Source organism: Leptonychotes weddellii, chromosome 14 (assembly GCF_054177405.1).
Source record: "Leptonychotes weddellii isolate Sample4059 chromosome 14, ASM5417740v2, whole genome shotgun sequence".
Classification (NCBI taxonomy): domain Eukaryota; kingdom Metazoa; phylum Chordata; class Mammalia; order Carnivora; family Phocidae; genus Leptonychotes; species Leptonychotes weddellii.
Window position 1 is genome coordinate 9257143 of NC_138382.1, and position 25558 is coordinate 9282700.

General features: G+C 40.7%; 1 protein-coding gene across 2 annotated transcripts in view; it reads left to right on the forward strand.

The window, feature by feature from the left end:
* Nucleotides 1-25558, forward strand: part of LOC102727250 (phosphoglucomutase-like protein 5) — a 157355-nt gene that overhangs the window by 46796 nt on the left and 85001 nt on the right. For both annotated transcript variants that reach the window (XM_081802819.1, XM_081802818.1), the window contains exon 3: nt 18416-18531. In XM_081802819.1, coding sequence (XP_081658945.1) covers nt 18416-18531 — 116 coding nt within the window. The remainder of the gene's footprint in view (nt 1-18415; nt 18532-25558) is intronic.

Here is a 25558-nt window from a genome sequence, read left to right on the forward strand (position 1 = left end):
TATCTAAGAAACCTACTTGTGTATTAAATAAAAATAATAAATAGTAACTTAAAAACCAACCATTCTAAGAAGACATTAAGTGTTTACCTGTGGACATCAGATGATTTATGATGTACAAAGCACTTTCCCATATGTTCTAATCTGATACACCCTCCTGTCTTTGCTGGTTCCAGGCTTAGGACAGAGATTGGATGGGGAAAACTTGACATATGGCTTCTAACAACATGGCTAAGGCCTTTGATAGATAGGAGATAGGAACTCATTGTAGCTGACTGGTCCTCTGTCCTATTTCTGTGTTATGTTTCAAACGAAATTGTCCTTTCTTTTCAGATGCTTAATTGGTTGTGTATATGTAGAGTGTGTGTGTGTGTGTGTGTTTAGTGGGGAAACAAAGACCAGACTAGGAGGGGGCAAATGCATGAAGGATAAATTCTACATGCTTTTATTCTTGCTTTACTTTTCTCCTTCTCTGATCCTTGGGGGGTGGGGTTCTGCATATTCTTTTGGCTTCAAGATGTGTTGATATTTGAGAGAGGAACAAAAGTGTTTATTCTTCAGAGTTAAAAAAAAAAAACAACCCTCAGCAAGTATGCATTCTGTTCCACTTGGTCTTATACGTCTTTTGCCAGTGAGATGAGCTTTATATTTCTCCCCCTGGTGAAACATCTCCACATCTCCTGATCGACATTCCTCCACTCATGTGCTTCATAAACTAGCAGGGAGGGTGCCATTGTAACACTTGACCATATAAGGGGAAGAGAGGCCCCGCCGTGATGTGGTTTTGCCCGCATGTCAGAACAGTATATACACTCGAGGCCTTTTAAGGGAACGTGGTGCGTGCAGGGAAAACATCCCCAGGCAGCCCATCCATTTTCTTCGCTACTGCAGTCTCGGTCCCTGCAAGCTGTGTGTCACTTGGAAGCATAAATCACAGAGGGTTGCTGGCGCTGAGCTTGAGGGAGGAAGCCTCAGAGGACCAGGCTTGCTGCCTTGAGTTGTTGGCATCTTAGTTTTCACTAAAAGCCCGTCTTACAACTTGGCCTTCTGACTTGTAGCGAGAACCTCACCACAAACGCACCTTGGCGTTCATTTGCCCAGCCCCCTCCTGGTTATAAATAGTTATGATGGCTGCAGCGAGGTGACCACGGTCTCCTGAAGATTCCAGATGCATCTCATCTGGCTGTGGTGTTCGACTTGGTACCGTGGGTGGTCTCGAGTCCGGAGAGAGCTGGCTTTGAACCACAGGGCTCTCTCTTCCTAGCTCTGAGATCTTGGACAAGTTACATAAACTCTCTGAGCCCCCAAAGTCTTCCTCCAAAAATGGGGACCATAAATGGGATTAAATTCACTCTAAAGTGGTTAGCACAGTACTTGGCACATAGTAAATGCTTACTAAATGTATAGTTTTGCTCTTTGCAGCAAGTGTTTCCATGATTCCCGCTGCTCTGATCCTGTACTCTTTATGAACGGATTTTCTTTATAGTCCAAACACATCCAGAAGGACTCTTAGAGACCCCGAGGAATGTCTTGGCACAATTCATTGTGTAGAAAGTGGATTCTGCAATCAGGCAGGTCAGGGCCTGAATCCCTGCCCGGCCACTTACCAGTTTACAGCATTTTGGATGAACTGCTTCATCTCTTAGTACCTCGGTTTTGCAGTCTGTAGTCTGGTGATAATGGTTGTTCAAAGCGAGGCGTTTGGGTTGCCAGGGGTGGAAATGAATCACGTCAGAGCAAAGACAAAGGGTTTATTGCAAACCTGTAGAGATTCCATGGAAATAGCCTGTGGTTCTCAGGGCGCCTCCGTGCCCCCGCTGAGTGACACAGTGACTCTTGGGCTCTCTCAGGTCTGGTGCGGGACAGTCTCCCTGGTGGACACCGCCGTCTTGCCTTCAGACCACCCCTGTATTGGGGCCTCTGGGCTGGAGCACTTTCCCTGGATGGGCAATAAGGACTCGAGCCTCGGGAGGATTATAATAAAGCTGACCTGGGGGGGGTGGCCAGGAGGTGTCAATGCATCAATGTGGGGACGCACCCAGCACAGTGCCTGGTACTAGGTCGATACCCACCAAATGTAAGTTATGCTCCTTCGCCTCTCCCTTCCTCCAGAGTAAATACCCACTCCCAGAGCTAGACCACCAAAAAGGGGGGAGAGGAAAGAGCACTGGTGTCAACTCTGGGTTGACATCCGAAGGGAAAGAGACAGCTAAGTTGGGGAAGAGGGAAAAGGAGGGGCTTCGAAGGGCAAAGGGGCTTCTACCTATAGGTACAGAAGGTTGTCTCCTCTGGCGACAGCTAATTCTACATCACTCCCTTCTTTGAGTTCCACCTTCTTGAGCTTTATTTCCCAGTAAACACAACAAAAGTCCTGCATGACAGGTCAAAATGAGTGTGTGCCCTCTGAATGCCCACCCTTCTGTTCTGGCCAGTCCAGCCTCAGCCTTGTAGGCAAATCATCCAGGCCAGGGGGACCTGGAGGAGACCCTTAGGGAAGCCTGTGTGTGACCTTCCTTGAGGCCCCCGCACCTTCAGGCAGAGCCCTGGTCCCACCCACCGCTTTCTACCCAGCACCCAGGGAACCTCACGGTGATTTCATTAACAAACCTGCATCGGTTGGGATTTCCCTCTTTTTCTTGGTAAGGTCGGGGGTTCTCAAAGTGTTTTTCTATTCATAAGCATAGCCCAATGCCAAGTTGAGCTATGAGTCCCCTCTGCCAGGGCTCCCAAGATCATAGCCCTTGCAGCTCACACGCAGCACCTCCCCAGGAGACAATCTGGCCAGTCTGCATGGCTGGCGAGGAGTGGAGTGGTGGCAGCTTTTATTACTATTCCAAGTTCTGAGATGTGGAAACCCTAGATAAGAAAGAATAAGTGCTGGCCTGTGAGGGTCACAGAATTAAAAGCGTTAAGAGCTGCGCTTTGAACCCAGGCTTGGCAGAATTCAAAGCCAGTGTGATACTTATAGAGTAAGTAAGAGTCTCCTACAAATAAGAAACACTACTTGCTAGAAGGATAGACACCTGGGCCTTAAGCAAGACCTCTACTTCATGATATCCTAGCAGGGTGGCCTGGAAATTTGTATCTTTAATAAGTACTCCAGGTGACTGTTATTATTAAGAAAATGTAGGAAGCACTAGCCTCTTTGGAGAAGCTGAGTAGTTCAGCACGAGCAGCCCAGCAAATGTGGAGGGAAACTTGTCCAAGCTTGGGTGCTAGGTTAGGCTTTAAGGACAGTTATCTGGGCTCCTATAGGTGTCATCTTCCTTCACGTTTATAAACGTTCACATCACACGGAGTCCTTTTGCTACTTCCATGTGGATTGAAAATGCATGTTTGGTTTCATGAGGATAAACCTCCCCTCCCCCCACCACAACTGTCCTATTTCATCCAGCTAGACAATCTGTTACAAGTGAATAATCATTTCTTTTTCTGACCCTTGGAATGTTGCCTTGAGATTTTCAGAGAAACTCAGTTGGCAGCCTAGTGCTAGGTGAGTGTGTTGGGCATACGTGTATCCAGATCTGGTTCTCCAGATGGGCATAATTAACTGCACTGGGTATTGGCCGAGGTAACGTGAGCTAGCTGAGAGAATTTGGGATGGAATGTTCGGAAATAATTTGTAGGACCTTCTGACAATGAGTATGGAATAGGCAGAATGTTGTGGGCATAGAGTGTAAGACAAGATGAAGCATTGTCCCTGAAACCTTACTGTTGAGGAAACTAACTATGGTTCTGATGAGTTATACCACCCTCCCTTACCCCCAACACACACACACACACACACACACACACACACTCATACACACAGTATGCATGCATACACATCAATGTACACACACATGTCCACTCATCCATACACGCTCACACACACACACACACACACACACACGTGCCCACGTGCCCCAGGGTCATGTCATCCCTCCTTAGCATTCTCAACCCTGAGCCCCAGGCCTTCAGTCTTCGTGGACTTAAAGTTACAGATCTGAAAACAATTATTAGCTCCCAAATCAAGAAAACTGCCACATCAACATGATTAACTGCCTAGTTTAATGTGTATGAAATGCAACATATTGTCACCCTGTCATCAAATTCAGTATCCAAGAAACCATTCCAATGCTTGAAAATCATTTGTACAGTGTATCTTCTCATTTTGAAAGGATTCCTGAGTGTGCATGATCAATGAGAAATGATTGTCAATAGTTAATTAAAGGAGTGACTTGTTGCCTCATCATTTCAAAAACAAAATTAGAAAAATCCTTTCAAGATTCTTTTGGAGCAAAAAGAGGATTTCTCTATGAGATGTGGATGTATTTTAATATGTTTGGTATGATATGGGGTGAGGCCTCATACACTCATGTACGCTCCCAGAGTTCCCAACCACCAAATGCTATCGAGCAGGCCATATGGTTGGAGAAAAAGAAAATATGCCATTCAAAGCTGTGTCTTCAACTATTCCAAGACTGTGAAAGGCTTTTAGATCTACTCTCAGTCACATGATCATTGAGAAGGATATGATCTACCCTTCTCCCCCAGCCCCGCTACACCAGGAATGTGGTTAAGGGACTTAACAGCAGTTGCTTCTAGGATGCCTAAATTCAGGTGAGGTTGATGGACATTCTGCATACAGTTGCACAGGATGTACACTGTGTAAGGATACCACAATCCAAGGGAGCAGTGTCATATTGAGGATACCTACATTTGAATATAAATTATGACAGTGTTTTAGCAGATGGCATGAAAGTGCTCTTTTCTAAGAAAAGCAGGGTGCTATCACACTTTTGACAGCTGGAAATGATTGGATTTTAAAGAGGGTGTGCTTTTAAGCAAAAAGGCATTTCTTGGGCTATAGCTCTGGACTGACACAGAGAGTGGTGCTCCTACTGCTCCATTCATCTTTGTCATCCCTTCACTGTAGGTTGTGGGATCTTGACCTAAAGAGAATTGCCTCCTTTCATACAAGATTGTACCCATGCAGTGGTTTCAGTGCCTAGAAGCCATCCTGTCTTCTCTTGACACTACCCTTCCTCTGTGATGAAGTTTCTTCTAAGCCCCCAGTGGCCTTCGTACAGAATGGATCCACACACATAATAAATATTCCCGTGACTTGAACTCTGAGAAGGGGGACAAGGTAGTTGAGTGGCTTTCTTATTTCCCTGGGGAGTCTCTGCTTTTCCAATTAATTTCATGAACTGTGTGTTCTCGCCAACCTATTTTGGTCTCCATTCCCCAGAGATGACTAGGAAGAGGCTCTCTGAGGGAGAGTTCATCTCACCTATGGCCGGCACTGTATGGGGATACCACAGCAGGGCTCTGTGGTATCTGAGTGAGTCATGTGCTCTTCCCCTGAGCTGTCTGGTCCTGGGGTTCAGTCCCCAGGGAGCCAGTGGGGGAAGAGGAAGGAAGAAGGAAAAGCAGCTGCTTGCGTTCAGGGTCTCTGCTTCCCTGGATGCTTTTCCAAGTTCTCGTCTCTCAGGCCTCTTTGGGAAAGGCATCTTGCTGCGAATCCTTGATGTGACTTAAGACTATATGACATGTTCCTTCTCCCTTACTCTTCCAAAGTGTTCAGTGAGAGTAAGTTCTTTTGAAGGTCACCCTTGCGACAGTCATGTAAGGAATATATTTCTTGGTTCATCCAACAGATGCTAAATGAAACGTCAGCCCCATGAGGTGCTCCTTGTAAATAGGAGAAATGGGTATCCTACTCTCTCTTTGAAGTTTTACAGTGTAATAAGCCTTTAGTTCTGAGAAATCCCACAAAAGGAAAGAGAGGCCAGTTCTACCATAATCTCCTACCTGTTCACAATAAACTTAGAGTACTGGACTTGGTAAACTAACAGATGCTTGATTAGAAGTAATCAGTCTCTTCTCACCCAACCCTTTGTATGCCATTCCCTTTGGAAATTCATCTGCCACAACTTAATCTTATCCTGAGCTTTCAATGGTCTCATGCACTTGCTTCCATTGGTATTTGAAAGACTTGGTTTTGGAATGTAAATTACATTTTATATCCATCTAAGAGGAGTCTGTGTGCTGGCCTCATGACTCTTCTGAAGGTCATGGCTCCTGCCAGATAGCCCTGTCCACCCAGCTCTGTCTCTGAGTCTCTGGATTCCAGGAATGAATCTGAGGGTGGGGTAATGCTAGCTCTATGTTACTCGACCCGGGGTACTGTCCTGTTCCTTATGTTTCCCCTCTCTGCTGCCCACACCTGTATGAATAGTTCCTGTATTCAACACTCCTCAAATGACTTAGCATAAGTGGGTCAACAATTCCTGTTGGGACTCCGACTGATACAAAGAGTATCAGCACCTAAGTGAATTATGTGTGCAAGGATGTGAGTGGTGCTTCCAGGAGGTGCTAGCAGAACACTAAGTGGGTATGGCGGGAGGATGAGCGGGGAGCCAGAAGCATTAGCTGTCGAGCTTACAATGCTAGTAGATCTTGCACTGCTTTGGGTGTTTGGGGCTTCCCAAACATCACCCCCATTTAGTCCTCTCTGAGCAAGGAGTTTGACTGTTTTCCCATTTCACAGGTGCAAGAGCTGGGCTTGTTGAGTTTCAGAAAGTTAGCCATGGTCACAGGGCCAAGAAGGGTGGAGCTGGGTGGGGACTCAGGCAGTCATAATTCAGAGCCCATCCTCTCATCCCTGCAAAGGTGTTTGGACCTGATCCCACAGGCAGTGCATGCCTGCCTACCTTTGCTGTCCACTCAGCTTTACCCTGTGCCTTGAAACTCATTTCCTGCAAAAGGACATCAACTTTTTCAATAGTTTCTTTCTTCACAACCATGTCTCATTAAACCAAAAAAGTTTTTAAAGACAAGTTAATGTTAGAGCAGAAGTCACATGGCATAGACTTTCCTTATACTTATTGGCAAAATTAAACTCACTGCTGAGTAAAGGATGGATATCCTGGAAAGATAAAAGCATTCTTGAATACGGGGTACTTGTTAGGTGGGTGGCTGCCTATGTTTCCCGTGATGAATGCTTATTTTCGCAAAGCCCATTTAGAAAGAGCTGCCTGATGACTTGTTCTGGCTTCCCAGGAAACAGCAACCTGGCTCATCTATTAGGCCACAGGTCAGAGTTCCCCATGAGATAAAACACCAGAGGAATGACTTGTGTGGTCTGTTGTATTCCAAAACCAGCATGGGCAGCTGCCCCTCACATTCCCAGAGGGAACCCCACCAAATCTAAAGGTCTTTGTGTCTCTGGCAGGCATCTCCTCCCAGAATTTTCAGTGCTTTGGTCTAGAAGGTTCTTGTCCTTCTGTCAAAGAACCAAGAATTAACTCCCTAAACTGAGCTAAAAATGACAGTCTCTATTAAGAACCAGATGCAGAACTGGAATTCTTCTCTGTAATGTTGATGGATGGGTTAGCAAGAGAAAAGGGAGGGGGGAAATGCTTCTACTACACAGAGTATAAGCACCATCTCTTAATTAAGAAGGAAGGAAGGAAGGAAGAAAGGGAGGAAAAAAGGGAGGAAAGAAGGGAGGAGGGAAGGGAGGAGGGAAAGAGAGAAAGTCGGCTGGTTTTGAGTTCTATCCATGCAAGTGGAAAGCCCTGGCTAAGAATCTTGGGAAATGCCCAGGCCAATTAATTATGGCAGGCTACAGCTAGTGTACATGGACTTGCTCTCTGCCTTCAAAGGCATAGCTATGGGACAAGGAAGATCTTCCTAGTTCCTCTGTGCTCTGGTCGCACTGGCAGGTTCTGGATGGTTCTCTGAACCCGATGGTATAGGGGCTCTTCATTTAGTTATTTATTCCCATTAATTCTTCAGAGTTGCAAATGTCTGAAACCTATTATTAGAAGTAGGAATGATATCCCACTAGGTTTTCAATTTGAACTAGTGAGGGAGAAATAGTAATTGGAATACTAGGGATCTAAGATAATATTCCAAGACAGAAATACACACTTAACTTCTTCCTTGTGTGTGGTTTTTGTTGTTGTTGTTGTTTGTTTGTTTTTGTTTGTTTTTACAATCTATGCATTGAGGCCCTTGAATCACAGCTGTTTATTTGCCAGTGTATAAACAAACCACAGTTTGTCAAGTCCCCTACTGATGGACCATTAAGTTGCTTCTGGCTTAGCTCTTTTTCTCTCTCATCAACAGTGCTGTAATAGACATCCTTGAACCATGTCTCCTTGTGCACACTTATACCAGTTTCTCTAAAATAGATACCAAGAGGTGGGCTTGCTGGGTCATAGAGTATGATTAATTCCACTTAAGATTTTTCAAGTTACCCTGTAAAGTGAGTGTACTAATTTACAATTCTGCCACCAGTGTTTGGGTTTCCATTTTCCTATGACATTTCCACCAACACTTGGTATTATTAGATTTTTTATTTTTTATTTTTTTACATGATGAGTATGACATTATGTCTGACTGTGTTTAAATTTTCATTCCCGTGATTTACTTTGTATTTTCATGTTGGCCAATTAATCTTCCTTTCTTGTGAATTGCTTAGGTCAGTTGAGTTTTTCATATTGGTTTACAGGGTTTCTTTATTTAGGTCGGTTACTAATCCTTCAGTTTTATGTCTTGCAAATATCTTATCACAGTCTGTGGCTTATCTCCTTATTTTGGTGTTTTTGACTAATAGAAATTTTTACAAATTTTGATGCAATTAAATTTATCAATCTTTTCCTTATATTTAGACCCAATGTGTGGAATATTCTGCTCATTCTTCTTTTCCTTCCCCCTTTCATATTACCTATGGGTATGGATTGCCAAAACTCTTTTGCCAAATTTAGGCTGAAAAGATATAAATTAATCATTTTAGGGTCAAACTTAGGCCATAGAACACTGAGGACAAACACTGAGGTCCCTGTGGCACACTGAAACTGAATCCAGCATAAAACACCAGAGCAAGGAACAGGTGTATGCTTTGGGAAAACTCCTAATGCCTTCCTATTTCAATGTTTATCTCTGCTCATGGCATTATCCACAGAATGGCGATGCAGTATTATACTGATACTAGTTTACCCTGGGCTTTGTTCTCCCTTTGGAATGAGCACCCTTTTACAGTCAGTGTGTATTTATTTCATGTCCAAAGCCCAGATGTCCCTTCTCTCCTGTTTTACGACATAGGATCAGTAAGATTTGTATAATACCCTCCAGGAAAAGATGTTAATTGAATCCAGAAGAGAAAAGAAAGAAAGAAAAGGTTTTAAGAAAGAGAAGAAGTTTTGTTTGCTGAGATACATTATCTCCTGGGCTTGAACTGTCATATCATTTCTTATTACTGTTTGTCTATTGGAGTGAGTGAGTTGATTCTAAATCTTCCAAGTGTATTATATAGGCATTTTTCAAAAGGCTTCAGTAAGGTGTCTACATAACCAAAAATTGAAAGGAAAACAAAAAGACAAGAAGATAATTCACTTTTTGCTGTTGGGGGAGCAATCTTATGGGAATCTGAAGGACCGCTGACAATTGTCTCTTTATCCCTCAGCTTAGCTGGAACTCTTGGGGCTTAAAATTCACCAGCCCTAGTCTTTCAACAATTTTTCTTCTTTGAAAGTAATTAGAACCAGAAAGAGTTTACATCAAAGTGCTTAAGCATCAAGATTGTAAACAGACACTTGTTAATTCCCAGACATAGGGTTCCAGATAATTTCCTAGCTTAGGAGAGTAAACCTGTGATTGTTTCAATTTTACATATTTTTCTCTTAGATCTTTGGTCAATTTCCCAAAGCCAAAATGTTTTTCTTTTAAATGATGTCAAGATCCTCAGAAATATGCCTGCCTTATGTTTCCTAACAAAATTTAAAATCTAATAAAAAAGGATCCTATTTTTCTGCCATAACACTTACCTAAAATGAAAGTGCAGAAGCTTCTAGATAAAGCAGCAAAGGCCCAACCTTTGTTTTACAGTTGATCAAAATCTAGAAGTTTGAAGGGAACATGAGACATGCAGTTATCTTTTGTTTTTTTCCTATAAATATTCTTTAAATGGAATGTCCATTTCCCTTTGAATCAAGTGAAAAATCCAATACAAAGGACGGTGGTCAAGTGGTAACCCTGTGGGGCATTTTAGAGTTGTTAGAGCCCTTTCTTTTTGTTATATACTATCTTACTTGATCTTTACAACCTCCCTGATAGGACAGGCAAAGAAGGTATTATTTAATATGTAAGTTTTGAGGTCTAGACCAAGCTGAGATATTACAGGGATCAGGAAAAGCAGTGGATGAAAAACTTTTGTGATCATCTTATTGTGACAGCCTCCCATTTTATATTTATTTTACTTGAAAGTGTGAGTTGCTCCATCCAAAAGGTGAGTTTAAAAGTAGACTTTAATGCCTGTGTGTTTAAGCCCTCCTCCCACAAGGGCCTTTAACCAATAGCTCTAAGTGAGAGTTTGAAAGACCAGCAAGCTTGTCACAGATCAGGACAACTCTGAGGCAAGGCTTACCATCCAGGGTCCCAAGGAAGTCTCTGGCTGAAGCTATTCTCTGCACAGTTGTGCCTGAGATCACACTATTGCTTGGCTTCCTCCCCTTTTCTGTCCTACTTCCCCAGCCCTTACCCATCTCTCCTTGATAAATCTCTAGTAGAGGAATCTTTGTCTCAGGGCCTGCCTCTAGGGAACCCCATCTAAAACACCTATATTGCTAGTACTCATTCCCTAGATCTCAGGTCAAATGTCACTTCTTAGGAATTCCTAACTATCTGAAGTTCTCCTTGCACTCCAACTGCTGAGAGTCTTTCCTTCACAGAACATTCCAATAACAATTTTATATGTGTTGGTTAGTCTTGGACCATTAGCCACATATGGCAGGGGCCATGTGTGTTTGACTTACCATTGTATCCCCAACGCTTGGCATCGTAGCTCAAGAACAATCATTAGTTTATTAAATGAAAAAAAAAAAAAGAGTCGACTTTAAGATGGCTATTAGAAAACAGGGCCTAGCTGAATTCTGCCTAATTTATATTTGTGAGTTGAGTAGGCTGCCTTAGAAATGCTTTTTTTTTTTTTTTAAGATTTTTTAAATTTATTTGCGAGAGAGAGAATGAGAGAGAGAGAGCATGAGAGGGAGGAGGGCCAGAGGGAGAAGCAGACTCCGAGCTGAGCAGGGAGCCCGATGTGGGACTCGATCCCGGGACTCCAGGATCATGACCTGAGCCGAAGGCAGTTGCTTAACCAACTGAGCCACCCAGGCGCCCCCCTTAGAAATGCCTTTAAAGTGCAAACTCACACAAGCCTTTTACCTGAGAGCAGCTCCAGTAAGCAGTGCCAGACATCCAAGAAGGGGTCTGGGAGTGAACTCATCGATGCGAAAATACTGAAGGGCTAATTCGAGGGCAGTTTTGTGAAATGTCTGCTAGACATTAACCAGCATATCCAGAATGCTATAAAACTCCATCTTCAGTAGTTTATTTCTTGGGATTATGTAAACATAGCCAATTCAAACGTGTACTTAGTCATAAATAACCCTGGGGTTTTTTTTTTTAATAAATGTTTGTTGAAGTATAAGGTATATAAAGAAAAGGACAGCTCTTAAGTCACTCAAGGACTTTTCACAAAGGGCACATTCCCATGTAACTAACATCTAGATCAAGTAACAAAACAGCACTCCGGAAGCTCCCTTGTTCTCCATTTCAATTACTACTTCTTCCTTCCCTCCCTCCCCAGAGGTAACCGCTGCCCTGACTTCTGTCACCAATGATTATCACAAATGTTACCACAGTCAAGTTAATTTTTTTGAGCAACTTCCATCCTATTTTCAATAGTGGCTGTGCCAATTTATATTCCCATCAATAGTGCACAAGGATTCACTTCTCTCCACATCCTTGCCAGCTCTTATCTATTGTCTTTTTAATAACAGCCATTCTAACAGGTGTGAGGTGATATCTCATTGTGGTTTTCATTTGCATTTCCCTGATAATTAGTAATATTGAGCATCTTTTCATATATCTGTTGGCCATTTGTATGCGTTCTTCAGAAAAATGTCTCTTCAGATCCTTCACCCATTTTTTTTTATTGGATTGTTTGTTTTCTTTTTTTTTTTTTAAAGATTTTATTTATTTATTTGAGAGAATGAGAGAGAGAGAGAGCTTGAGAGGGGGGAGGGTCAGAGGGAGAAGCAGACCCCCCGCTGACTCAGGGAGCCCAATGCGGGACTCGATCCTGGGACTCCAGGATCATGACCTGAGCCAAAGGCAGTCGCTTAACCAACTGAGCCACCCAGGCGCCCGGATTGTTTGTTTTCTTGTTATTGAGTTGTAAGAGTTCCTTACATATTTTGGATATTAACCCCTTATTGGATATAAGGTTTGCAAATATTTTCTCCTGTTTCGTGGGTTGTCTTTTCATTTTGTTGGTAGTTTCCTTTGCTATGTAGTAACTTTTTGGTTTAAATTGTCCCACTTGTTTATTTTTGCTTTTGTTGCCTGTGCTTTTAGGATCCTACCCAAAAAATAATTGCCTAGACCAATGTCAGTGATTAGTTTTCTACTTTGATTATGTGTAAATTGAATCATACAGTTTATATTCCTCTGTGCTGACTTCTTTAATTCAGTGTTATATTTATGTGATGCATTCATGTCTTTCTGTGTAGTGGTAGCTTGTTCATTTTTTTCTCTTCTATGCTACTCCTTTATGTAAATATGTCACATAAGTAAATATGCCACAGTCAGTACTGATTTGCATTCCTTTAGCAATACACGAATTCCCTATTTTCACCAGCACTTGGCAATACCACTCTTTTCAGCTAGTCTTGTGGGTGTGTAGTCTTATCTCATTGTGGTTTTAATTTGCAGTAACATAATCTTTACTGATATTGAGCATCTTTTCATATGCTAATTAGTCAATTGAATATCCTCTTTTATTAAGTGCCTGTCTAAGACTTTTGCCCAAGACTTTTAAAAAAGGTTATCTGCCTTTTTTACTGATGTATATGAGGCTTTTTTTTAATTTTTAATTTTTTATTATTTTTTATTTTTTTTATTCTTATGTTAATCCCCATACATTACATCATTAGTTTTAGATGTAGTGTTCCATGATTCATTGTTTGTGCATAACACTCAGTGCTCCATGCAGAATGTGCCCTCCTCAATACCCATCACCAGGCTAACCCATCGAGAGAGCACAAGCAGGGGGAGTGGCAGGCAGAGGGAGAGGGAGAAGCAGGCTTCCCACCGAGCAGGGAGCCCGATGTGAGGCTCCATCCTAGCACCCTGGGATCATGACCTGAGCCGAAGGCAGACACTTAACCAACTGAGCCACCCAGGCGCCCTGTATAAGAGTTTTAAAATATAAACTGCATGTAAGTCTTTTGTTGGATATATGTGATACAAATATCATTTACTCTATGCTATTGGGGGCTTTTAAAAATGAAAAAAAAAAAAAGAGTCGACTTTAGTTATTTAGTTAACTTTCGGTGTGTAGAGTTCGGTGTGTAGAAAATAGAGTCATGAGCCCTGCTTGGCTTTCAAGAAAGTGGACATTTGAAGATAAATCAAAAGAAGAGGAACCTGGATCTTGTTCTCTTTACGTCTACTGCAGGTTTGTTGAAGTAGGATTCCAAGAGCAGCTGGGTATGCTTCATATGCTTGATATAACCAATCATTTTTTTATTTGGCTCACATGCTAAAAGAGAGTCATTAATCATTGATATTCCAGTAGAGTATATCACACATAATGATGTAGTACTTTATAATTAGGTTAATAGATATTTGAATAGCGACTGTGACCATGCATTGTGCTGGAAGCACAAAGATGGATATGTCAGCCCCCCTTAATTTGGTGAGCTTTTAGGGTATGGTTAGGATGCTTTTGTATCTGTTATCTTGTTTGATCACATGAGGGTAGGGTGATGGCCAGACTGGTAAAATAGAAAAATGTATTCTGCTCTTCACACCTTTGATTTTCAGTTAGTCATTGCCCTAAATCTATGAGATCTCTACTTCCAAGAAATGCCTTTGTCTCATCCTGATAATCCCACTAATTAACATCTTATGAAATTCTCTTTCTCAAAATGACGAATTTGAATAAAACACATGGTGGGGCACCTGGGTGGCTCAGTTGGTTAAGCGTCTGACTCTTGATTTTGGCTCAGGTCATGATCTTAGGGTTGTGAGACTGAGCCTCGTGTGGGGCTCAACGCTCAGCACAGAGTCTGCTTGGGATTCTCTCTCTCCCTCTCCCCCTGTCCCTCTCCCCATTCACTTTCTCTCAAATAAGTGAATAAATAATCTTTTAAAGTAAATAAATAAATAAAACATGCAGAAATGACTTAGTTATATTTTTAGGAAACTACAAGAAAAAAAGACCACAAAATTAGAGATACTTTGCCCCCTGCTATCCAATAACACCCCTTAAATAATAGATATTAGTCAACTGAAATGATACAGAATTTATTAAGGGCAAATCTGACAAGGTGCTATATTATCCTAAACATTGAAGAGCTATAAAAGTATATAAGATGTAGTTCCTGCCTCAAAGAACTTCTTTTTTTTTTTTTTTAAAAGATTTTATTTATTTATTTGAGAGAGAGAGAATGAGAGAAAGCACATGAGAGGGGGTAGGGTCAGAGGGAGAAGCAGGCTCCCTGCCGAGCAGGGAGCCCGACGCGGGACTCGATCCAGGGACTCCAGGATCATGACCTGAGCCGAAGGCAGTCGCTTAACCGACTGAGCCACCCAGGCGCCCGCTGCCTCAAAGAATTTCTAATGCTGGTAGTGATAGTAGTGTGTATCTGTGTGTGGAAGAAAAGTGTTAAGGATGTGAGAACATCAGCAATGACAACGTAAACACTATACCAAGTGAGAGGAAACGTAGCAGGAAGGGTTACTTTGGGTTGATTGTAATGATGAGGAAGGGTTATATTGATTAAGATAATGGAGCTGCTACTATAGACAATATTCTCAGTCATCAAAAGTTAAAAACAGGTATTCCTGATTGGTGGTGGATTCTGCTCCAAATGGCAATTTAGAGACGTGGATCCTTCCATACTGTGGGTCTACCATTTTCAATGTATAGCTTCCGGGTTTGCTCGGCTTGTCCACTGTAAGCTGGCAGAAGGCGAAAGAACATGGAGGATGGGAAAGTTTAATAGCCAGATCTGCAAAGGGTGTATGTCATTTCCACTCAAGTTCCATTGGCTGGAACTCCACCATGTGGCCATAGCTAACTGGGAGGGAGGTTGGGAAGTATAGTCCAGCTGAGTGTCCAGGAGAAGAGATGGGTTTGTTGGTCACCTAGCAGCCTTTGGCCACAGTCTTCATGGTGGCAGGACATTTAAGATAGGTCTTGAAGCAACATGAAGGATTTTGACAGAAACTGGAAAGGATTAATCCAGGTAAAATGAAAAGCATAAAGAAGGACTAGGGAGTAGCCAACAATAGCAAAAATGAAAGAGCAAATTTGAAAAATAAGAGATTGTCCAGTTATTAGGAGTTTGTAGTGACTTTCATGAGAGAAACTGTTGGAAAGATAAGTTGAGGCTGTTTCCAACCCAGAGCCACATTTTTAGAAGTTTAAAAATCACCCTGAGCGGTTTGCATCCACCATGGTTCTTTTTGTTTCTTGTTTGTTTGTTTGTTTTTAAAGGCTTACTTATTTGAGACAGAGAGAGAGCACGAGGAGGAGAGGGGCAGAGAGAAAGGGAGAGAAAATCTTAAGCAGACTCCATGCTGGGTGTGGAGCCCTACACCGGGCTCAATCTCAGGACCCTGAGATCACAACTTGAGCTGGAACCAAGAGTCAAAGACTTAACTGACTGCACCACCCAGGCGCCCCTGTTTTTGTTTTTTTAACTACCAGAACTCAACTCCCACTTGCAGGAAAATTGTGGTTGAGACTGATTTTCTTTCTTTTTCTTCATACTCTGGTCTTTCCTAGGAAGTGAGTTCTTATGTTTGTCTCCAACACATGGTGGCGGCGGTCAAGAGGGGTGAAGACCCTCAGCATGAGCAGCTTCATTTTAAGCTTTCAGAAAATCTCCAGGGGGGTTCCTGCCAAAAACCAGCCTAGAGCATGGTATCTGCTGAATGCAGTGTTTGGGATGGATCCCAAGTTCAGTAGAGGGAGACGGGAGGGGAATTCCTTTCGGACTCTAGGGCACAATCAACTCATGCTCAGGATCCCGGAATTTAATTACCCATATTGTTATCTTAGCTTGCATAGCTACAACTGTGGCTTATAGTTATAGAAGTATCCGGTCCTTTAAAATCCAGCCTCAGCCCTCAGCCTGGTGACCTCCTGACAGTGATTAATTGGGAAGGGTGGGAGCAAGGGAAATCCTTTCTCCTCCCTTCAGATCTGCCAACTTGGCTTTGAACCTACAAGAATGTTTTAGCTAGAAAATATATGTCCCCAAACTCTCTACCCTTTTTCTTACCCTTACATCTACTCCATGTTGCACATTCTATTTGGTAATCATATGCTTTCATATTTGCTAAATTAATTTTGACCTAGGCTTTCTATGTGCTGACTCTGGGAAGCTTCTGTGTGAATTATTCCTCCTTCCTTCAGCTTCTGACTATGAAATTAATGGCTATGAAAATTTACCTTTGATCTACAATTTGGGGAGGATTTACTTCATTGTTCCTACCAGGATATAAATATGATTGTATATCTTTCTTAGCCCATTAAAACAACAACAACAACAGAACCTTTGATGTAATACCCAAACATCTAAAAAGTGCTTCTTTTCAAAGCAAACTTAAAAGAGATTTAGCACACAATTTTTCAAGATCCTGAACACATCAGTTATATTTGGATATTATGGAAAGGAAGGTGTTCACTTTCCTGTAGCAAGAGTTTCTAGATATTTTTTTTCTTTAGCTGGCCCAAAACAAACCTAAGGAAATCATTATTATATTGTGTCCTTTGTCCTCTATGCACCTTTCTTCTCTTCTTCACCAAGATACCCTCACTGGTTCCTTTCTCTGGCTACCTCCTGCACTTACAGCCTTTGAAAAACTAAATCTTGCTGGTGGCAGACATTTGGTGTTTTTGCTTTTTGGTTGCTTGCCTGTGGGAAAGATGAAACTCTTTAGGTCAATGGTACAGTATCAGATCATTCCCCAACATATTTTGAGTTCTACGTACCTCTTAGAACATTTGGGAAGACAACATGATATAGGGAAATGGAACATGAGCAGAAATTAAGCAGACTTGGGTCCAAATTCTAGCTTTGCCTCTTACCTCTGTGAAACCTTGAACAAAACACTTGACCTCTCTGATCCTCTGAGCCTGAATTGTGACAGCACCAATTAGTTTTAGCTGTTCTTGAAGTTTATCTACGTGGAACAATACAATGTATATTTTCTTGTTCCCAGTTTCTTTTACTTGATACAATGTTTGTGAGATTCATCCAAGTTATTGCATGTAGCAATAGTTTGTTCCATGAAATTTATGGTGGTGCATTATATATCACAAATCATCTGTCCATCCTACTCAGTGGACACCTGGTTTGTTCAGTTCTTATGAATTGTAATTCTATGATCGTTTTTGTAAAATCTTGTGTATATATTCTGTTGAGTAATGTCACACACTGGGTTCCCCAGGTAGCAGCCCTGAGAGAGATTTGCTTGCAAGAAGTTTATTCCTTTCTGCCATCAAGACCAAAGTTGTCTTTAAGATCAGTACCTATGAGGGAGTGGAGGAAGGGGAATAGGACACCGAGAGAGAAGCTGGACTGCAGTGCAGTCACAGCGAAGGCCTCAGCCAACTTATGGGGAGCTCTAGAGCTGAAATGGTTCCACAGAGTTGTGCCAAATAGGTGCAAGGAGGCTAGACCTTTATACATCCCTCATTTACCAGTCATTGGATGTGGATTGACCCAGGAAAGGAAGCATGATTTTGAGTGTGACATCTCTCTTTGACAGAGAGTGGAGGCCATGTCTGTGAGCTATTACCCATCAACATTTCTGGGAGCTGGTAGAATGAGTTTTCCAATCCTAAAAGTCCTTGCGTGTGTGTGGGTGGGTGGGGGGCAGTGAAGCTGAGCTGTACACCACAGTGTCCACTACATGTCATTAGTAATTTCTAGGAGTTGAATTGCTGGGTCATAGGATATGTGTATATTCATCTTTAGTAGATATTGTCAAACAATATTCCAATGTGCTTATACCCAAACTCCCTCTTAATTTAGATTCTGAGATCCCCAAGTGGGATCTTACCATGAAGATAAAGGAACATTTATAGAAGGGAAACATAAAAGTGAGAATATCCTCTACATTAATTCAATATTTTCTATATTATGGGGAAAGCAAACTGAGAACCACTGGAATAGATTATCTATCATTTTCTACCTTATGGCTTTTAATATCCTGAAAAATGTCAACACTGTCCAGAATGTTCTGAAATCTAGTTATGGAATTAATAAATTCTAAAGACTTCCTTCTGTGCTGAGAAAAGAAAGAAGAGATATATGAACTGACTGTTGCCTTGAATTTCATTTTTCAGAGTGGCCAAATCAATGAAGGTCCCTGTATATGAGACCCCAGCGGGATGGAGATTCTTCTCCAATCTGATGGACTCGGGACGGTGCTCTCTGTGTGGAGAAGAGAGCTTTGGCACTGGTAGGTTTTGCTGGGGTGATATCACTGGGGAGGGCGGCTGTGGCTGCAGCCCTGTGTGACCCCAGTTTGGAGACCTGTGACCCCACAGTGAACCAAAGGCTATGTATGGGAAGAGATAATTAGAGGAAAAAAATGAGAGAAACCTGATGGGATATGTGCTATGATACACTCATCTCTTCTGTCCATGTTTTTCTCTCTCTTTTTTTTTAAATCAATTTTTGGATCATATGGTAATTCTATTTTTAATTTTCTGATTAACCTCCACACTGTTGTCTAAAGTGGCTGCACCAGTTTGCATTCCCAGTAGCAGTGCGTGAGGGTTCCCCTTCCTCCACATCCTCACCAACACCTGTTGTTTCTTGTGTTCTTGATTTTAGCCATTCTGACAGGTGTAAGGTGACATCTCATTGTGGTTTTGATTTGCATTTTTCTGATGATAGTGATGTTGAGTATCCTTTCTTGTGTCTGTTGGCCATCTGTATGTCTTCTTTGGGAAAATGTCTATTCAGGTCTTCTGCCCATTTTTAAATCAGATTGTTTGGGGTTTTTTGGTGTTGAGTTGCATAAGTTCTTTATATATTTTGGATATTAACCCCGTATCAAATATATTATTTGCAAATATCTTCTCCCATTCAGTAGGCTGCCTTTCTCGTTTTATTGATGGTTGCCTTTCCTGTGCAAAAGCTTTTTATTTTGATGTAGTCTCAATAGCTTATTTTTGCTTTTGTTTCCCTTGCATTAGGAGACATATCTAGAAAAATGTTGCTGTGACCAATGTCAGAGAAATTACTGCCTGTTTTCTCTTCTAGGATTTTTATGGTTTCAGGTCTCACACTTAGGTCTTTAACCCATTTGGAGTTTACTTTTGTGTATGGTGGGTATTTACCCTAAGAAGATGAAAACACTAATTTGAAAAGATCTATGCACCTCTATGTTCATTGCAGCATTATTTACAATAGCCAAGACATGGAAGCAACCTAAGTGTCCATTGACAGATGAACGGATAAGGAAGGTGTGTGTGTGTGTGTGTGTGTGTGTGTGTGTGTGTGTGTGTGTGTGTGTGATGGAATATTACACAGCCATAAAAAGGATGAGATTGTTCCATTTGTAGCAACATGGATAGACTGAGATAGCATTATGCCAAGTGAAATGTCAGACTGAGAAACATAAATACTATATGATTTCATTCATATGTGGAATCTAAAACACAATCGCTTCTTGGCCTTTTGGCTAAGATCAAGTGTGGAATCTAAAAAACAAAACAAATGAATAAAAAAACAAAAAGCAAAATCACCAAGTGTCTATCCATAGATGAATGGGTAAAGAAAATGTGGAATATATATATATATATATATAGTGGAATATTACTCGGCCATAAAAAGAATGAGATCTTGCCATCTTGCAACATGGATGGACCCAGAGTACTGTATAATTTCACTCATATGTGGAATTTAAGAAACAAAACAAATGAATAAAGAAAAAGACAAAAAAAACAGACTCTTAAATACAAAGAAAAAACTGGTGGTTGCCAGAGGGGAAGGGGATGTAGAGGGATGGGCAAAGTAAGTGAAGGGGAGTGGAGGATTCAGGCTTCCAGTTATAGAATGAATAAGTCATGGAAATGAAAGGCACAGCATAGGAAATATAGTCAATAGTATTGTGATGGTGTTGTATGGTGATAGATTCTATCTACACTTGTGGTGAGCATAGCATAACATATAAAGAAGTTGAATCACTATGTTGTGTACCTGAAATTAATGTAACATTGTGTGTCAGATGTACTCAAATAAAAAATATTTTAAAATTTCCATTTCTTTACAAAATTTTCTATTATGGCAATTTAAAAAATTTTATGAGAGTAGAGAGAATATCATTGAATTCCCACCTGCTTATCACCTAGTTTCAATCATCATCAACTCATGGTCAATCTTGCTTTATCTCTACCTTCATCTACAAGGTGAGCTCTCCTCTCTGATTAGTGTGAAACAGTCCCTAGTGTGAACCTTTAAGTATAAAGGCTGTTGAGAAAAAATATGTAATACCACGGTACTATTATCACACCTAAAATATTAAAAATTCATTTCTTTTTTGCAGTATTTTGAAGATGTTACTTCATTGTCTTCTGGCTTGCATACTTTCCAAGAAAGGTGCTTCAGTTCTTGTCTCTGTTCCTCTGTGTTTAAACTCTTCCCAACCCCTACCTCTGGCTGCCCTCAATATTTTCTTTTTATGTTTTGTTTTTAATAGTTTAACTATAATATATCTAGGTTTTTTTTTTTTTTAACCTTGCTTGGGGTTTGAGGGATTCTTGGATCTATTGCTTATTGTCTTTCATTAATTTTAGAAAATTCTCAGTCATTATCTTTTTAAATATTTCTCCTTCCCCATTCTCTCTCTCTTCTGAGATTCTGATTACACATGTGTTAGATGATTTGTGACCATATGTTGTCTCAGAGCTCTTTACACATACTGTTTGGTTTTGTTTACTTTTTTTTTTCTTTTGTGTTTCAGTTTAGATAGTTTCTATTGTCATTATCTTTAAGTCATTGATTCTTTCCTTAGCTGTGTCCCATCTTCTGATGAGCCTAGTGAAGGAATTCTTCATCCCTGGTATTGTTTTTTATTTCCAGCATTTCTCTTTGACTCTATAATTTTCATCTTGGTGAGAAAATTCCCCATCTGTTTAATATGTTGCTTACCTTTTCCATTAGATCATTTAACATATCAAACATAGTTATTCCAAACTCCCTGTCTGTTATTTCTAATATCTGATTTACCTCTGAACCTGGTATCTCTTTATTGAGAGATAAAGCAGTGGTTTAGTCTTTCTTGCTTTTTGTGTATCTCATAATTTATCATTGAATACTGGACAGAATGTATATAAGAACAGTAGAGACTCAGGTAAACAATATTTTTTTTTTCAGGTAAAAAATATTTATACACACAATGGGCATACCTCTTCTTTTATCAGGCCATTACTGTGCAAGGTTAAATTAATCTAATCAGGAGTTGAGCTGGGTTTGGATTTTATTGTTTCTATTATAATTTTTAGTGTTGCATAGGGTTCAAATTCTTCCAGAAGTGGGATATTTTTACTGTGTGCCAAAAGCAAAGATGGGGTGCTGGAGGATATTTTTCAGTGTTTCTGTTTCATTTGCAGCTTTCAACAGTGCCCGCATGTCTGTGATATAAGATAGACCTCTGTTGTCAGGTGCTTGACTCTTCTCTAGTGGCAGCAGATCTCTGCTTAGTACTGGAGTAAGATGCTGGGTCCAAAAAGTTTTCCTACCGTTTCTCCAAGGGCAGAGGGTTTTCACTTCAATCCTTATTCCAGTAACAGTGGATTTTTGCATGGGTTCTTGGGATGAGAAAGTTTGCAACTCATATATCCAAAAGTTTAAGCCTTTTGTTTCCTATGAAAGAAAGGTTTGGAGACCTGGAAGGGCTTCATGCTTGTCTCTCAGTAGCTGATCATTGCTGCATGCCAACACTATCAGGTCTCCTTCTCTGTCTCCCATCTTTTTTGTGAGCATCCAGTGAAGGTTTGTGGGAAATAACTTGGAAATGTGTCCCTTGTATCTGGGACTCCTAGAAATTTAAACCAACATGATAGGCTATTCTTGGCCTTTAAGCATTTTTGAAACTCTTAAGTGACTTCTTATTTTTCACTTTTATAGAAGCATCCTCTTTTTTCTGTGATCTGCCAAAGGAGAGATGGTTTTGTGTCCTGTTTCTTCTTGAAGGGGCTTGTCACTTTTATGGGATTCACTTGCTTTATTGCCTTATGACCTCATATTTCTAATGAGTTCAAGAAAAGTTATGATTTTGTAGGTTTCCTGGCCTTTTCTTACTACTGGGGTAGGAGTGACATTCTCTTATAGATGTCCACATCCTAAACAGAAATGCAGAAGTGGAGCTCCAAAAGTAATTTCTTAATAATTTCTCCTATTCTCACCCCTTCCTTAATAGTTTTTTTTCTGATTGGGATCCAACAGATCTTACTTTATAACTGGTTGATATCTCTTAAGTATCTTTTAATCTGCATATCTCCCTTTCACATGTTCTCTTTCTAATTTATTAATTGAAGAAACTGGTTCAAAGCTTTTTAACAGCTTTGATTTTAATGTTGATATCCTATTTTTCTTCCTAATTTCTTTGGTGCTTATATAAAGAGAGGTCTTTTCTCTCTTTTGCAACCACCTTAGCACATTCTAGTATTAATTACAATATTTTCTTTTCTAAAAACTCTATAATCTCTTGTGATTTTTAAAAGGTATACAGTCATATAATCTGTGACTAAAAGACTTTTTATGTTTCCTTTTCTATTATTTTTACCCTTTATGTCATATTCTTATTGCATTAGGTACAGTCTTAAGAATTATATTAAATAGGGGCGCCTGGGTGGCTCAGTCATTAAGCGTCTGCCTACGGCTCAGGTCATGATCCCAGGGTCCTGGGATCGAGCCCCACATCGGGCTCCCTGCTCGGCAGGAAGCCTGCTTCTCCCTCTCCCACTCCCCCTGCTTGTGTTCTCTCTCTCGCTGTGTCTCTCTCTGTCAAATAAATAAATAAAATCTTTAAAAAAAAAAAAAAAAAGAATTATATTAAATAATAATTGTGATAATTCATGATTTTAATGGAAATGGATTTAACGTTTTACCATCTGTTTTGGTGATTGCTTTTTAAAATTTTTTGAAAAGATTTTATTTATTTATTTGGGGGGAGGGGCAAAGGAAAAGGGAGAGAGAGAATCTCAAGCAGACTCTGTGCTGAGTGCAGAGTCCTATGACCCTGAGATCATGACCTGAGCGGAAATCAAGAGTCAGATGATCAACTGACTGAGCCACCTAGGCACCCTGGTGATTGCTTTTTAATGTTGGTGAAATCTCTGTCAGGTCTATGTAGATATTTGTTTCCTATTTTCATTTTGCTTAGCATCTTGTAGAAACAGCTGCTGGCTTTATCAGGTGTCCTTTCAGAATCTAGTGATATATGAATACTTTTTTCCCTTTTATTATGAATGTAATGAAATACCATGATTGATTTGCTGATATCAAACTATCCTTGAATTCCTGAGAATAAGTCCTATGTGGTCATGCTTTAACAGATTGCAGTAAAACCACTTGACCTGGTTATAACGACAGCATTTCAGGATGTGCTGGGATTCCTGAAGAAATTTCGTTCTGGGTAATTTTCTTCTCTTATCCACGCTAGTGGCATTACTGTTAATGATCTGGGAGTGATGGTGTACATTTTTGTTTCCTTGGGAAAGGAGAGACCATATCAAGCTCTCTCAAGTGCTACTGTTTAGACTCAAAATGTGTGGCTGGTAGTTGTGCTTAGGTCAGTCCAAGCTGTGATGCCTTCTCTAACAACACAAATCTAGCAACTGGAATGGAAACTGGCAAGCCCAGGTTATCCCTCCCTTTGTCTTTATAAGCATTTATTGAGCACTTACAACATACCATATATTTACAGGCTTTAACTTTGCAGGATAAAATATTACGTGCATGAGCCATATTATACCCTTAGTAACAAATATTTACTTACTTCAATTTAATAAACATTTATTCAGTACTTACAGAGTATAAGGCACTGTACTGCATGGTATTTAGAATACAAAATGCTTATGACCATACCCTTAAGAAACTCAAGATCTTTGAGTACATCATTAGAAAGATGCACAGATTACTAGATGACTGTTCTGCAATGCAGAAACCTTAAATTTCTACAAGAGAGGAAGAGAAAAAATGCTGTGGGAGATGAGAAAATGCTTTGGGACTAGAGGTTCAAAGCAGACTTCAGGAAAGGGATGGAAGCTGGGCTGGTTGTTAAAGAATGGGAAGGATTTGTATACATAGAGATGAAAGGACCAGGCCTTGCCAGATGGAGGGAGCAATGCCAAGAAAGAAGTAGAGGCTGGAGAGCAGGGGACATGTGTTGCAAGTAGCCAGTTGTTCAGTTTGTCTAAAGCAGTGTTTTCCAAATATGAATCAAGACTCATTTGAGGTCAGGAAATTAATAAAATGTCGTGACAGCTTTTGGAAAAAAAAATGAATAGACTAGAAACCTCTTAGAATGCATTGCGTTTAGTAAAGGTAAATATTATTCTGAGAAATATGTCTATATAAATACACACATAAGTATCTATGTGTACACTAGGTCTCATTGTAAAGTGTGCTTATTGTGGGTCATGGCCAAAAATGTCTGAAAAAGACTGGCTGTAGCAGAAGTCAGCACACTTTTTTTGTAAAGTGTTGGATAGTAAATACTTTGGGTTTTGCAGACGAAGACAATACATACTGTCTCCTTCACACTCAGCTCTGCCACTGTAGCATAAATGTGGCCATGGGTAATACATCAGTGCATGAGAATGGCTGTTTCAATAAAAACTTATTTACAAAAATAGACTGAAGTCCGAATTTGTCCCGTGGGCTGAAGTTCACTAACCTCTGACATCTAGGGTAGGGTAGAGGAGGGGTTATCAAGAAGCGGTGCCAGAAATCCAAGTGAGGAGGGGACAATTTCATGGGCCTGGCTTAGACACGGGTACATGATTCAACGGGAACTAGGGAACCATGGTCTGCACTGGAGGGAGGTCTGCTAACAGATACCTTTCAGCAAACTTGGCTCTCAGTGATGCTGATTGCAATTTGTAGGCTGGCCTAGGAGGGAACTTTAAAAGTCTCTCACTGTTGCTCTGGTAAGCGCTGTGAATTGTGCAAGACTGTTGAATCTCAGATCTGTACCTCTTAAACAAATAATGCAATATATGTTAAGAAAAAAAAAAAGAAGAAGAAGAAGGTAGCGGGAGGGGAAGAATGAAGCGGGGGAAATTGGAGGGGTAGACGAACCATGAGAGACGATGGACTCTGAAAAACAAACAGGGTTCTAGAGGGGAGGGGGGTGGGAGGATGGGTTAGCCTGGTGGTGGGTATTGAGGAGGGCACATTCTGCATGGAGCACTGGGTGTTATGCACAAACAATGAATCATGGAACACTTCATCTAAAACTAATGATGTAATGT